This window comes from Globicephala melas, chromosome 6 (assembly GCF_963455315.2).
Source record: "Globicephala melas chromosome 6, mGloMel1.2, whole genome shotgun sequence".
In the NCBI taxonomy this organism is placed as follows: domain Eukaryota; kingdom Metazoa; phylum Chordata; class Mammalia; order Artiodactyla; family Delphinidae; genus Globicephala; species Globicephala melas.
Genome location: NC_083319.1, coordinates 12,930,319 through 12,945,295, shown reverse-complemented (window position 1 = coordinate 12,945,295; position 14,977 = coordinate 12,930,319). Strand labels below are relative to the sequence as shown.

At 51.3% G+C, this 14,977-nt stretch overlaps 1 protein-coding gene across 2 annotated transcripts in view; it reads left to right on the top strand.

Moving 5' to 3' along the window:
• The window catches only part of MORN5 (MORN repeat containing 5), a 33,363-nt gene extending 18,983 nt beyond the window's left edge, over positions 1–14,380 (top strand). Inside the window, exon 5 of one of the 2 annotated variants that reach the window (XM_030858762.3) lies at positions 14,193–14,380. In XM_030858762.3, the coding sequence (XP_030714622.1) occupies positions 14,193–14,272 (80 nt within the window). In that variant the 3' untranslated portion in view covers positions 14,273–14,380. The remainder of the gene's footprint in view (positions 1–14,192) is intronic. The other variant, XM_070045630.1, reaches the window with a different exon arrangement.
• Positions 14,381–14,977: the final 597 nt, after the last annotated feature.

The window sequence follows — 14,977 nt, the reverse complement described above, 5'->3', positions numbered from 1 at the left end:
AAACAGCGTATAATTCCCAACGGTTAGAGAGAACGCCACCGCTTAATCGTGCTCCTCTTCAAAATAGCACCAACTTTCCTTCAATCAGAAACAATGGCTTGGGCTTCTTAAAAATATCGCATACCAGTGATTATTTGCAGAGAGGGCCCCTTTGCGTTTGAACCTGTAGGTTTCAGACAGAATTTAAAATCAAGATCACGAGCCTTGTTTGAATGTATGCTCGGGTAAATGGACGATGGGAAGAAGCAGGGGTGTGAATCGGGGTCCAAAGAGTGACCTGGCCTGGGTGATTCGGAGTCTTTTGGAGGTGACAGCTGGCTCCACCAGGAGAGGATGAAGATGATAGGGGGGTGGGGTGACAGGTGGCACTGACTGAGCCTTGACCCTGCACCGGGCACTCAACTACAGGGGAGGGGTGTATTCGCATGATCCCTGTTTGACAAATGAGGAAACTGAGGCTCGGTGAAGTTAAAGAATTTCCCCAGAAAATTTGGCAGGAACTGGGATTCACACTTGGGCTCATCTGCCTCCAGAGATTTGCCTCTTTCCACTTTGCCCAGCCAACTCCAAGACTGTCTGTCCACAGAGGCCTGGGCATGGAGCTCCCAGACGTTGGTGTTTATCTGCTCCCCACCCAACTTTACAAAGCTGCATGGTGAGCAGCTAGAAGTGAAAGACCACTTGGCCTTCTAAAGTTTTTCTGGTATTATTTAAACAGTTGAAAACTAAAAACATCCCAAATGTCCAGCAGGAGGGAACTCATTAAATAATATATGATATGGCCTCGGGAATTCCCTGGCGGTCCAGTGGTTAGGACTCAGTGCTTTCACTGCCGTGGGCCCGGGTTCGATCCCTGGTCGGGGAACTAAGGTCCTGCGAGCTGCGTGGTGCGGCCAAGTAAAAGATAACATATGATATAGGCTTACAATAAAATACAATGCAGCCATTAAAATGGCAGTGAAGGAATGGACCTATTGATATACAAAGGTAGCCATAGTTTATTTCAGGTGAAAAAGCAGGGTAGTAATGATAACCACCATTTACTGAGTGCTTTCTATGTTCCAGGCGCTGGTTTGAGCACTTTACATAATTTATTTTCTTTTATCTAGGAAATAGTTGTCTTTATTATTTCCATTTTATAGATGATGAAACTGAGGTGAGGTGCAATGCTTTGCCCGAAGTTACCCGGGTAATAGGTAGCAGGGCTGGAATTTGAATCCAGGTCTAGCTGACTCAGAGGTAAAGATGACATTTGAGCTGGTTCTGAATGAGAAGCTGGAGTTTATTAGTGAAAGAAAGAAAGAACCAAGGGCCTTCCTTGTGGCCCAGAGACATAAAAATATCCAAGGAGTGTAAGATGGCAGTAGTGGTTCTTTTTCCCTAGATAGTTCTCTGCCCACTTTATTGCTCAAAAACTGGCCAAGGAACACGAGTCTTTCAATGCCACCAACAAACCAAGACTCTTCTCATCTTGAAGCCTCTGCCTCCACCTGACAGGTGAAAAAGCTGAGACCCAGAGAGGGAGGATGACGTGCCGGACCCCACACAGCCTGTCTGTGTTAGGGCCGGGGCAGGACCCACCTTCCCACCGCCAGCCAGGGCTCCTTCGGCAAACCCAGGCTGCCCCCCACCCTGCTTCCCCCGTGGTTTCTGCAAAATGGCCGAGCAAGTCTCCTGCCCCGCCCCCTCCCGCTGTCGTCTCTCCTCAAGACAAAAGGCAATTTACCCAAATGTTATAATCACCTGGAGGCTGGCACGCAGGGCCATGCCTGCCATATCTGCGGTACTGTTAGCAGCACCATAATGAAGGCTTTGTGGAGGGATAATATCACACTTGTAGCTGCCAAAGAAAATGCCCACACGGATCACAGATCCCGGCATCTGCTTTAAGCAAAAGGGGTATGAAGGGAATTATAGTATCAAATGCCTTTACTGTGCCAGGGACTCGCCACATCCCAGCCCCCTGAGGAATGCATCATTATCCCTATTTGGCAGATGGGGAAACTGAGCCTCAGAGAACTTACTGACAGGAGCAGTTACTAAAGGGAGGAATCGGGACTTGAACCCAGGCGTCTCTGACACCAGAGGCCACACTGTGAACTGATAGGAACTTCTCTGAGGGTCTGGCAAAGCTGTGGACCTTCTTCTCCCCAGAGACATACACCAGAAGCCACCCCCCTCCCCTACAGAGGGTGGGTTCGGCCCGTCAAGGCCCTTTTGCTCTAGGAATGACAGCCTGCCCTGCCTTGCGCCCCTCCCTGACCTGCGGGAACCGCCCCCTGCCTGACTCTTTTCCCAGTTCCAATTCCAAAGGCCCTGGAAATTCCCTTTCCAGCCATTGTGCCCACAGGACTCTGACAGCAATACATCCCCCACCCCCCACAGCAGCCTCCTGGAAGCATCCAAAGGATACAGCTTCCCCTTCCGTGGCTGGAGTCCACCCGAGCCAGCACCCCGTGGTTTGTTTCGTCTCCTTTAATAGAAGTGGATGCGAGGCCAGAGCCCAGGGGGCAGGAGCCTCATCTCGCTTCCTCAGCCCACACGCTGGAACCCAGGGCAGCTGGCTGAGAGCCCTGCTCAACCTCAGGTCCAGGAGAGGCAGGCAGGGTTACAGGCCGGCCCCAGGGACTCTGCCAGATCTGCCCTCAGACCCTGGCTCTGCCATTGGCCGGCTGTGTGATCTCAAGCTAGTCTCTTAACTTCTCTGAGCTTCGGTTTCCTCATCTGACAAGTGGGGGTGGAACTATGACCTTCCTTCCAGGATTGTGGTGAGTGTTATTGAGATGATGCAGGGGATGCAGTGAGAGCAGTGCCCAGCCCATGAGGAGCTTAAGGCCTGTCACAGATAACAGTTGGGATTATTTTATATCCCAGGGACTAGTGCTGGTTGAGATGCAGGGGCCTCTTTAACTCCATGCCCCAAAGGGAGGAGCCAGAGTGACCTTGGCAAGCTGCCCTCTGGCCTCCTCCCACCTGCTTTTAATGCCAATTTCAAAACTGGGCTGGAGGCGGGCAGTCCCCTGATCTCTCTAGCCCGCCTTTGGCACTGTTCTGGATGTGTTCCCATCATCCTCAGCATTTCTTATTCATCTGGAGCCTCAGACCCTCTAGGATCCCTCCAGACGCGGGCTCTCACTGATCCCCTGTGGATACCAGGGTCTCACCTGGGGCCACCTCAGTGCCTGCCACCTCCCCAAACCAGTGCAGGGTCGGGGGTGGGGAGAGATGCATAAACAGTCACAGGACCCGGGATGGGCACTCTCTGGATGGAAGCCTAGAGCCTAAGTGTTCAAAAGGCTGCAGAGAACCTGCAGAGAACCTGCCCCTCAAAATATAGGTCAGAAAGTAACATAACAGAAACCATTAAAAAAGTACATGGAAGGAAGTCCAAAATAAGTTTATATTCTCCATGATGTTTATATTAATGTTTAATGTGGAATATCAGATTTGAGATTCTTTTTTTAAAAATAAATTTATTTTATTTATTTATTTGTGACTGGGTTGGGTCTTCGTTGCTGCACACGGGCTTTCTCTAGTTCCAGTGAGCAGGGGCTACTCTTCATTGCAGTGCGCGGGCTTCTCATTGCGGTGGCTTCTCTTGTTACGGAGCATGGGCTCTGGGCACGTGGGTTCAGTAGTCGTGGGTGACGAGCTCCAGAGTACAGGCTCAGTAGTTGTGGCGCGTAGGCTTAGTTGCTCTGCGGCACGTGGGATCTTCCTGGACCAGGGATCGAACCCATGTCCCCTGCATTGGCAGGCGGATTCTTAACCACTGCTCCACCAGGGAAGTCCCAGATATGAGATTCTTTCTCCAAAAAACCGGGAGTGCCCTGCTTTGCTGGTGCCAGGAGTCAGAAGCACAGTGTGCTGGGGGAGCACAGAGAAAACGGTGTGTCCCAAGTCAAGTTGATGTTCTGGAAAAGGTGGTGTTTGGCTAGGCTTTAAAGTTTGAGAGGTGGATTTTGCTGCCTGGAAAGGAAGGGAAAACATGAGCAGAGGCACAGAGATGCAGGGGCCTGGGTACTCAAGATGGAGCACCTGAGACCCACTACTGTGTTGGGAGACAGAGGAGTAGTCAAGGAAGGCCTCCCTTAGGCAGTGATGGACAGAGTAGGCTTTGATGGGTGTGTAGGAGTGTGTCTGAGCTGGGCATTCAAAGCAGAGGGACACAGTGTGGGCTGGAGAGAGGCTTGAATGTCAGGTTAGGGAGCTTAGCTTCAATCCTTCAGACAGTAAAGACGTAGTAGTTGCAGAAAGATTTTTCAGGGAAGTCTGTAGTGGCTGAGGGCTGCAGCTCTGGAGATAGACTTGGCTATGAACCTGTACCCCCTTATTAGCTGAGTGAGCTGGGACATATAACTCCATCTCTCTGAGCCTCAGAGCCCTCCCCTGTGAAACGGGATAATAACACTGACTTTGGGGCTTCCCTGGTGGTGCAGTGGTTGGGAGTTCGTCTGCCAGTGCAGGGGACACGGGTCTGAGCCCTGGTCCGGGAGGACCCCACGTGCCACGGAGCAACTGAGCCCAAGCGCCACAACTGCTGAGCCTGCGCTCTAGAGTCCGTGTGCCATGACTGCTGAAGCCCGCGCGCCTAGAGCCCATGCTCCTCAACAAGAGAGGCCACTGCAACAGGAGGCCCCCACTCGACACAACTAAGGAAGGCCCACGTGTAGCAGCGGAGAACCCAGCCAAAAATTAATTAATTAATTAATTTTTTAAAAAAATCTTTAAAAAATAATAACACTGACTTTGCAAGATTGCTGTGAGGATTAAGTGAGTTCTAGTCTGAGTTCCGTAGGTCCTTAACATCCTAACATCCCTCCTGGCCATCCCCACTGTCCCAGCCTTAATTCTGCCCCCAGCATCTGCCACCTGGAGGACAGGCCCAAGTGCCAGGCCCGTCCCTGTCAGTCCATTGTCCACACGCAGCTGGAGAGCAGGGGCAGAAGGGAGCAGAGGGTCAGAGCAAGGGCCGACCGAGTGACCTTGGCCTCAGCACTTGGCTTCCCAGCGCTGCCTGTGTACAGCGGCCAGGCATCACAGACATCTTTAGTGAACACAAATGCAATTATGACTGCTTGAAAAATAAAAGTGGGAATCAGGGAAACAAGAAGAATAGCAATATAGATGGTGTTGGTGACTTTGCACCCTCCCCTACTTAGCACACACCTGCTCTGGAGTGAGTGTGGGAGATGTGAATCAGTTGGTCTGCGTCCCTGTGCACCTCCTGTTGTGTGAGCACCTTGCCACACACAGGCTGATGCTAGTATTTAAGGATGTGTATTTTTTTTTTTTTACCAGTAGGGCCCATAAACACAGGCCAGCTATGCATCTGGACCTCAACAGCAGGAATAACTCTCTGTCCCAATAGTGTCAGAATCCCAATAGTACGACACTTAGTGAGACGTCCTTCTCCAGTCTGGGGCTTTCCTAAGAGATTCCCAAAGGTCATTATGACCGTGGGCACTTTTCCCTTTACCCACCAACTGGAGCATCTGCAATGCCACCTGAGACACCAACTGTGCACGTAACAAAGGTGGTATGAGAATTGCATGAGATCAGGCATGGAAAGTACATGCATGTGCCCGGCACATGGACCTGATCCCAGCTCACCATGTTCGTTGCCCAGACTCACCCTCCCCCGGTCACAGCCCGATCCAGCCCTAGGTCTGACCTCGAAGGTCTCAACCCAATGGTTTCAACATATTAAAACAGAATGTAGCCACGCTCCCATATTAAATGTAATTTTTTGCTGTTAAAACTTCGAAAGGATTTTTCAGACTTTGCTTGGTAGATGGTGTGACTGCAAGACTTTAACAATTGGCTGTGATTTCTTGAGAGCCATGTACACACTGGAGAATTCTTGACAAATGAGGAAACCAAGCCTACGAATTGATTTCAAGTGTAATAACATTGTTTTGATTTCTAAATTTAATAATTAATTCAGGCTTTATGCATTAATTATAACATTTATTAATTTCAGTGTTGCAGTTTCTCTTTCTGTGTTTCAGAGTCAGTCATTTTTTCCCATGTCTCTTACAGTGGAATAGGCCTTGACGAGCTTGTGGGTGCTGGGCCCTGCCCCTCTAGTTCCCCGTGGGTGAAGCAGCCTGGCCTCACCACACCCACCCCTACCCCCTGGAGACCTCCACCCACCCAGCCCAGAAGATGCTCCTTTACAGGGAAAGCAAGAGCAGCCCCGGGCCTCCCTTCCTGCCCGATGGTGGGCTCTGCCTGGGCAGCCACCCGTCAGTCAATATTGGCGACGCTGTGGCCTTGGCCTCTGGCCACACCTCTGCCAGCAAAGTTCAAAGCCTCTTTGCAGGAGTTGGGACAGGGATGGCCCGGCATTGGGTGCCGCTCTCACCCCTGCATTTGCACAGAGGGTGTGGCCGGGCTTTGGGGACTGCACCTGCCCACAGCCTGGGGTGCCAGGTTTGCCATGCACCTCTCGCCCCAGCCACAGTTCACACAGGAGCCGTCTGAGAGCGCGCTGGCCTTGACCCCAGGAAGAGAGGGCAGCCCTCACGGCAGAGCTCCTGCCCTGGAGCCTGGCGTGGCCTGGCGTTCTGGGTGCGCGCCGGGCTGTCACTGCAAGCTGCACGCCTCCTCCCTTGACATCTGATCACACACGCACAGACTCAGACGCTCACACACCGCCTGCCACTCACCCAGCCACACACCGCGTGTCACACGCAGGCTGAGGGTCCCCATACGGGCGCACTCTCTCTTCACCCTGCGCCTCAGACAGAGCCACTTACACACTCACGGCACACCGATGCACGCTTGCACACGCTCACACTTGGGTAGATTCCCACACTTTGACGGAAACACGCCCACTTGTGCCCATGCACACACAGCCTCACCAAGTGTGACCTTCACACCAGCACTCTGTGCCCCTCCCCTCCCCGCTGGTGGAATGAGGTGGGGAGACGGTTCGCACCCCAAGCCTTGGTTTCCCCGTCCTGACTGGGGCCAATGCCTTTTACTCACTGAGAAGAGGACGGACGTGCCCCCTTTCCACAGAGCCCTGTGCTTCCCGGGTGCTCGGCCAGTGTGACCCTCATCCCCTCTCCCGAGGCTGGACACCTTGACTCACCTGGTCTCCTCCCTTTCCCTGTCCCCACCCGAGGCTCCCGCACACCAGGTGGGCGCTGCAGGTGTGCTTGGCCCAAAGGCGTGCCATGAGCTAGCGACATCTGGCCTGCGGGTGCCTGATGACCTGAATCAGCCCGTTTGCCCTCTCTGTGCTCGCCTGCCCCAAGCTGCCCCTTGCTCTGAACAAAAGCACTGGTTGAGCTGCGGCTCTTGATCCTTGTGTAAAGACCTCCGCCTCCCCAGCGCCTCCCTCCGCCCCCACAGGGAACCAGAAGTTCCAGGGCTGCTGAGTTCCTTAAGAACACCCCCTTGAAGGTACCCAGTTTGGGAATTAAAGGCCCATCGAAATGATGATCCGAGCTCACACTTCCTGGGTACCCACCTAGGGCCGTTCAGCCCCGCCAGTCCCCAGTCTGCCCTCTGCCGGAGGTCTGGTTAAACCCACTAGACAGACAAGGAGCCGGCTCAGAGAGGGGCAGTGACTTGTCCAAGATCACCCAGCAAGATGGCGGCAGGGCTCACAAAGGACCCTGAACTCCCTCCAGCCTATGCTGTGCAGTCGCAGGGGCCCTTAAGTCCCATCTTGCAAAGACAGCTTCTGGCTTTCTTTGGTTTTGGGCATTTCCTGCGCCCCAGGCACTGTGCTAAGCACTTTTCGGGAATGACCTCAGTTGATCCTCCCAGGAAACCTTCCAGGCAGGCACCTCCGCAGATGAGGAAATGACACCCAGAGAGGTGCGAGGCCATCTGCCCAAGGTCTCTGAGCTAGTGGCGGCCGAGCTCCAAAGCTCGCGCCCTTAACAACTGCGCCACACCGCCTCCCTGCCAGCCATCAGGGGAGCCAACATTGTGTTGCATGTGCCGTCCGACTTTCAGGACTCTTCTTCCGCCAGCACTGCACCGACCTGCAGGCTGCACGAATGACACTCTCCGTGACCTGGGCCCTGCTTGGTGGCCTGTGCGGGCCTGCCCCTCCCACCCTCACCGTGGGGCCCCAGGCCAGCCAGGGCTTTGAGCTTCCGGAGCGTGGCTCGCGCCCAGGTGTGAGCCCAGACAACCCATCCTCCCCATGTGGTGGGGCTGCTCGGTCCTTGGCCTCGAGACAGGAAAGGAAACAGCGGCCGGTGGCCTTGGCACCGCCCTTGGCCTTGGCGCCGCCCTTGGCCTTGGCGCCGCCCTTGGCATGTCTGCTTTGCCCTCTCAGCTCCGTTGGCTGAGGGTGGGGAAGAAATTCTTCCCCCTTTTTCTAAATCCCACAGAGCAAACTTATTACTTTTATGTTCCCAAAGTTACATTTCTTTATTCATTCATCCATATTAAATAAGTATATTTAATATACTTATTAAATACTTTTCAAGTGCTGGATCTGCGCCGGGCTCTAAAGAGTGAATTGATCATGGTGACCATGACCATGACCGCAGCCTGGGTCAGGGAAGGTGACATCCAGGCAGGGCCCATGGTGGCAGAGGACGGCCAGGGGGACACACATTCATCAGGTGCCTGAAGCTGGGGCTGTGATAGGCCTGAAAGGAAACCATGATCATGCAGGCAGCCCTGCTTCCTGACCACACCATCTTTAATGCGCTGTGTATTTCTACTTCTTTGACAGAAATCCTAGAAAAACTCATCCATGTTACATTGGGTTGTTTGTGTTGAAAGAATTAATGTGTCAAACGTACATGTTTAAAATATATTGCAGTTGTTATACTCATGTTTAGGTCTTTCTTCACTTTTATATTCACTAAGGTCCAGAAATGGGAAGTGCCCTGGGCCTCCCTTGAGCTCTGAGAGGCCCTGCACCTGAACCAGGTCCTGAAAGGAAGGGTGTCCCCCGCTCCCTGGAGCAGCTTGTACAAAGGCACAGGGACACTGAACACATGCCTGTGGGCGACTGTGTTACGTCAGGGTAGCTGCATTTCACAGTGGGGGAGGGAGGCAGGCTGGAAAGTTCTTAAGGTCCAGGCGAAGGAGTGGGGAGCCTTCACAGGGAAAGCTTCTCAGTTGGGTGGCCTGTGGTCAGACTCGGGGTCTCTCTTGCTGCAAGTTCCTTTTCTTCTCTGTAAGAAGCCCAGCTCTCCTAGTGACTGGTGAGATTCATTGGGGGCAGCAGGGGAGGGGATGCAGGGAGCAGCGAGGTCACTTCCAAAGCTTGAGAACCAGAATAAAGAAATCTCTGTGCCCCAAGAGCAGATAGATTAAGCCACAGAGTGCCTGGGTCAACCCTCTGGGTCTCAGTCCCCTCTGTCCCCCAGGACCAGGCACAGGGCTGGCCACAGGATTGAGCTTGTTGACTTAATCGTTCATTCATTCATTCAACAGATGTGGGCTAAGCACTCCTGTGTGCCAGACACTGGTCTGATGATGCCACAGTGAAGAAGCAGACAAGGCCCTGGTTTCATTGGAGCTTGTAGTGTGGATGGGGAGACAGACAACATGTAAATAAACAAGAAAATTGCAGCAAGAGGCATACGCCCTGAAGGAGATAAAATGAACACCGGATATCAGGGATCACTGCGAAGTGACATTTGAGATGAGACATGAATGCCAAGAAATAGGTGTCAGGAATGTTTGTTGATAGCAATCAAAGACAAATCAGAAGGCAACAGACTTATTCCAGACTTCAACTGGCAAAGCAGTTGTTGGTTGCCCACGGCACGCTGGGTCCAGTGGTCAACAGGCAGACATAGTCTCTGCATTAAGTTTACAGCCCAGTGGGAGAGAAAACTATGTAAGGAAATCTGCAAGTAAGTGTAGGCTCATAAATTTTTTTATTGAATGAAAGATTCTTTAAGTTCTATAGTGCTTTACAATTTTCAAGTTTCATACATATGATTTCATATAATCCCATAATAACCCCTTTCCCCCCCCCACCCCTGTATGGCCCCCTCCTCCCTTCCCTCTCCCCACTGGTAACCACTAGTTTGTTCTCCATATTTGTGTAGAATCATAAATTGTGAAGTGCAGGGCCCAGGACAGAGGAAAGGGCGTGAAGGACTTTATTTTGGATGGTTGGGTATGTGAAAAGGTTTCCACTCCTCTTGGAGAACATGATCATCTCACCTTTTACAGAGCACACTGGATTTTCAGGCATTTTTAAAAATAAACATTTTATTTTAGTACAATTTCAGATATACAGAATTATTGAAAAGATAGTACAGAGAGTTCCCACTATACCCCACATCCAGTGTCCCTATTATTAACATCTTATATTGTACCATGCATCTGTCACAATTAATGAACGAATATCGATACATTTTTATTAACTAAATAAAAATAACTAAAGCCCATACTTCATTCAGATTTCCTCCATCTTTCCTTAATGTCTCTTTTCTGTTCCAGGATCCCACCCATGACACCACATTACATTTAGTTGTCACTTCACCTTAGGATCCTCTTGGCTGTGAGAGTTTCTCAGACTTTCCTTGTTTTCGATGACACTTTTGAGGAGTACTGGTCAAGTGTTTTGTAAAATGTCCTTTGATTGGAATTTGTCTGATGGTTTTCACATGATTCGACTGGGGTTGTGGGTTTGGGGGAGGAAGACCACAGAGGTGAGGGCCATTTTCATCATATCAAGGCTATACACTATCCACATGGCTTATCACTGCTGGTGTTGACCTTGATCACTTGGATGAGGTGTGTTTGTCAGGTTTCTTCATTGAAAAGTTACTCTTTTTTTTGGTTCTTTACCCCCTTCCTATACCGTCTTTTTTACGAGGAAATCACTATGCAGCCCACATCTAAGGAATAGGGAGTTATGCCCCATCTCCTTGACGGCAGACTACCCACATAAATTGTTTGGAATTCTTCTGCGCAGGAGATCTGTCTATTCTCCAACTTTTATGCATTTTTACCAATATTTTTTTACTTTTTAGAAATTCAAGAACCTATTGGTGTTTCTAGGAACCTAGAAACATTTTGCATCATTTACTAAAATGCATGAAATTACCAAGGCAATAAATTAGAGGGTAGGAAAAAAGCCAATGATTATTTTTATTTTCTATTGCGGATACACATTAATGAAAGATTTGGGAAATACCAAAAACAGAAGAACCTCTCTAGCCCCACTGCTCAGAGCTGACCATGATTCACGTTCAATTTATTATTTTTAATTTTTCTTCTGTGCACAATTTTTACACAGATTATACTGTCTATGTAATTTTGTTTCTTACCTCCTTCCATCTTTTTTTTTTTGCTTATTATAATATCAGAAACATTCCTCCTATGTTGCTATACAGACTTCCTAACCATATTTTTTCAGTGGCTGCTAAATTCTCATGTGGCACATGGTGTCTCCCACCCGCCCCCCAAACATAGCAGTATGCCTGGCACATAGTCAGTGTTTAGAAATTATTTGTTAAATGAATGAATATACAACAAAGTAATCATCCTCTTGTTTTTAGAAGCATAGGTTATTTCAGTTTTCTTGATTCTAAATAGTACCGAGACAAACAGATTATTCCCATAACATCCCAGGGTGGAATTACTGGGCCAGTGGGGGCCAAAAGTTTTCAAGATAAATGCACCAAACCAGAAATCTCCCTCCCCTTCCTCTGAACCACCGGCAATTGTGCCGAGGGTAATAATTTACAATTGATTAAAGAGTTTGCGGGGTGTTTTTTTCCCCATCTTTTTTTCCCCTCCTCTCCCCCTCTCGTCCTGCCGAAAAAGGGGGAAAATTATCCTAGAAGGTGAAGATGTTCTCAGACAATCATATTAACATATTCCAACAATCGCAATTTGCAAAATAGTAATCACAACTGCCGGGATCTGGGAGGCATTAATCAAAGCTGCAGGTTTAATTCCATTTTAAATATTGATGAAATGTGCTTGGGCAGCCTCACCCTGGCGTGGCAGGGACAGGGGAGCCGCCTCGCGGCACAGGGGAGGTGGAGGGGAGGGTTGGGGAGCAGCTGCTGGGAGGGGAGGCATCTGTCATTCAAATTGGTGACTGAGCGGCCAGGTAGAGAGTGAAAGGGGTAGTGAAGAGGGCTGTTAAGTCCATTGCTGTCAATTTGTAACCATCAGGGAGGGGCCTGAGGACTGGTTCAGCACAATAAACCCAGTTGGTCTGGTTTCAGGGTTACCACTGAAGAGGTTGCAGCTGCACTGATTCGAATAGCCCGGAGACTTCAGAACTGTAATTATCAACCAGGCTGCTCTCGGTGTGGCAAAAGTGGGCTTCACCAGCACTTAACTCCTTGTGTGCCGCCGCTCTCCCCGCCCACCATCCCCCCCCACCCCCCGGGGTTGACAGCCAGGTGCGGATTCCCCCGCAGCCTCCTCGGGGAAACTGAGGCCCACCGGCTGCTGAGGGCAGTCCTCAAAGGCCAGAGCGTGCAGGCAGAGAGCCTTTCTCCTGAGGTCACAGACAAAGAACTAATGGGGGCGGTTACGGAGGAGGCCGGCTCTGTGGGGCAGCCTCGCCTTCTGGCACCGTCGGGCCTGCCCTGGGGTGAAAAGTCAGGCTTTGGGGTCTGACGAGCCTTGGCTTAAATTCCGCTGGCCGTGGACACGAGGTAAGGCTCGTCCTCTGTAAAGTGGAGGTAATCTTTCGTACCCTACTGGGCTCTCACAAAAAACTCAGATCGACGTTTGTAAATTACAGAGCACACAGTAGGCTGACAATAGCCTTGTCTCCCGGGGCCGGGGAGTGGTGCTGTCACAGAAGAGGAAAGGGCTCCTGGCAGGCGCCTCTGGTTCGGAGGGTAGGATATCTCAGGCCCTCTGCGTTTCAGCTCTCAAGGAGTGTCTTTTATGTCTAGCTTCTGCCATTTGGCACCCAAGGAGGATGAGTAATTCCATACTCCCACCTCTCGGGAGGGAGACACTGAGCTAGGCAGGGGGTGAGGGTAGGAATCAAAAGACTCTGGTGCTGCGCCCTGAGGACAGCTGCTCGAGGGCAGGGGTTTGGGCCGGGGCTCTTTATCCCCAGGAAGAGGGAAGGCAGGAACGAGGGAAGGACCGCAGGCAGGCATTGCGGCGCTGGGGAAAAAAACATGGGCTTCGCTGGGAGTCTTGGGGAATGAAGTCTGTGCACGGCTCCGTAACCCTCCTCCTGGAATATAATCCCAGAGAAATTCTCCCACGTATCCACGAAGGGATGGACCCAAGAACGTTTGTCCCAGCGTCATTCCCGGTCACCGGAGGTGGAGGCAACCTGCGTGCCCACCCCTGGGAGGATGGGTAGTACAACATGACGGAAGCCCACCATGGAATATTAGGCAGCAGTCAGGAGCAAAGAACTAGATGTCCGCGTCGCAACAAGAATAGATCTTGAAAATGTAGTGTTGAGTGAAAAAAGTGAGGCACAATGAAATTCACAGCACAATGCCATCTATGTAAATTGAAACCACATTCGCACACAAAACAACAGTACACATTTTACAGAGCTACGTGCATTTTTAGGGTATATATCCCGCCATTGGAATGGGTCTCTGTCGTGGTGGGGGGAGGGGCTGGGTGTGGCTTTGGAGGATAAAGGGGAAAAATGAAAATAGAGTCAGCCCTCAGAGGGGCCTGGCACAGAGAGTGTGCTGTGGACTAAGGGATGTGTCCCACTCAACTCTCTCTCTCTGAGGTTTAAAAACAGCACAGGCCTTGTACTCAGACAGCCCCGGGGCTCAAGTTCTGGGCTCTCCCACGTACCAACACTGTGGCTGTGGACTAGCGACTCATCCTCTGAGCCTGTTAGTCCGTCCACAGAAAGGTGGGCTTGCCGCCATTGGGTGGTCATGAGGATTAAGTTAAGGGAGATAAATGCATGTGGGCCTACAGGACCCCCAGATCCTCCTCTCCTCTCCCCACCGAAAGGACCTGGGCAAACGGAGGGTGTCAGCCCCCTGGGAAACCACAGGTTCTCTGAAGCGTCCAGAATGGAAAGCCCAGAAAAGAAACGAAGGCCTCGACCGGCTGTCCCGGGGGTGACGTTGGTGGATGTCACACTGGGCACGGGCCCAGCTCAGAGCGGCCCATCCATGTTGTGCCTGGCTCCGTCAGCAAGGTCCACCTCCAACATGCACCCCAGCCCCAAGACCCCGCCTGGGGGCTCCCGGCGCAGGGCATGACCGCCTCTCCCTCTTCCTCTCTTGCAGATGATGACGAGCACGAGTGGATCATCCGGACGTGTCGGAAGGGCTGGGACGAGACCATGGGTCCTAAGCCCAAGCCGTGAGCGCTAAGCCCCCTCGGTCACAAGCTTCCTTCTGTGCCCCGGCATTGGCTGGCCCGGGGAGCAGGCTGTAGTTTTAGAACCTGGCTTTTGACTCAGGAATAAAAGCTTTCTGCCATCAGTGGCCCTAAGTGTACTTTCCTTAGACTATTTCTTGGAGCGGGACCCTCACTCCACCTGCATCACAATCACCTGGGCAAAATTGTGAACTAGCTCTTCCTGGGCCCCACCCTAGTACCTGCGAATCAGAATCGCTGAGACTGGGGTCTAGCAGTTTGCATTCTCAGGTATTTCTTACGCATATGGAAGTTTGAGAGCCATCAACTTATAATGACAGACAAATGTAATTGAATGAGCAACTCATGTGTGCGGGCAGTGTGGTTATGTTATCTCAGCTCCACACAACAGCCTTGTAAGAAAGGGCTTAGCATTACCTTTTAGAGATGGGGAATCTGAGGTTCAGAGAAACTAAGTGACCTGCCCTAGGTCACACAGCATTTGAATCCGAGTCTTCCTGAAGGTAAAGCCCAGCTGTTTTTTGTTTGTTTGTTTACTACAAGCTGCCTGCCTTACCAGTCTTGATTTCACAGGGCAGTAGGACAGGATGACTGTGCCCAGGCTCACAGCTGCTATCTTCCTGTAAGCCCAGGAATGATTACCCAGGACTGCCTCTTCCTATCGGAAGCGTCCCTATCTGAGCCTCCTACC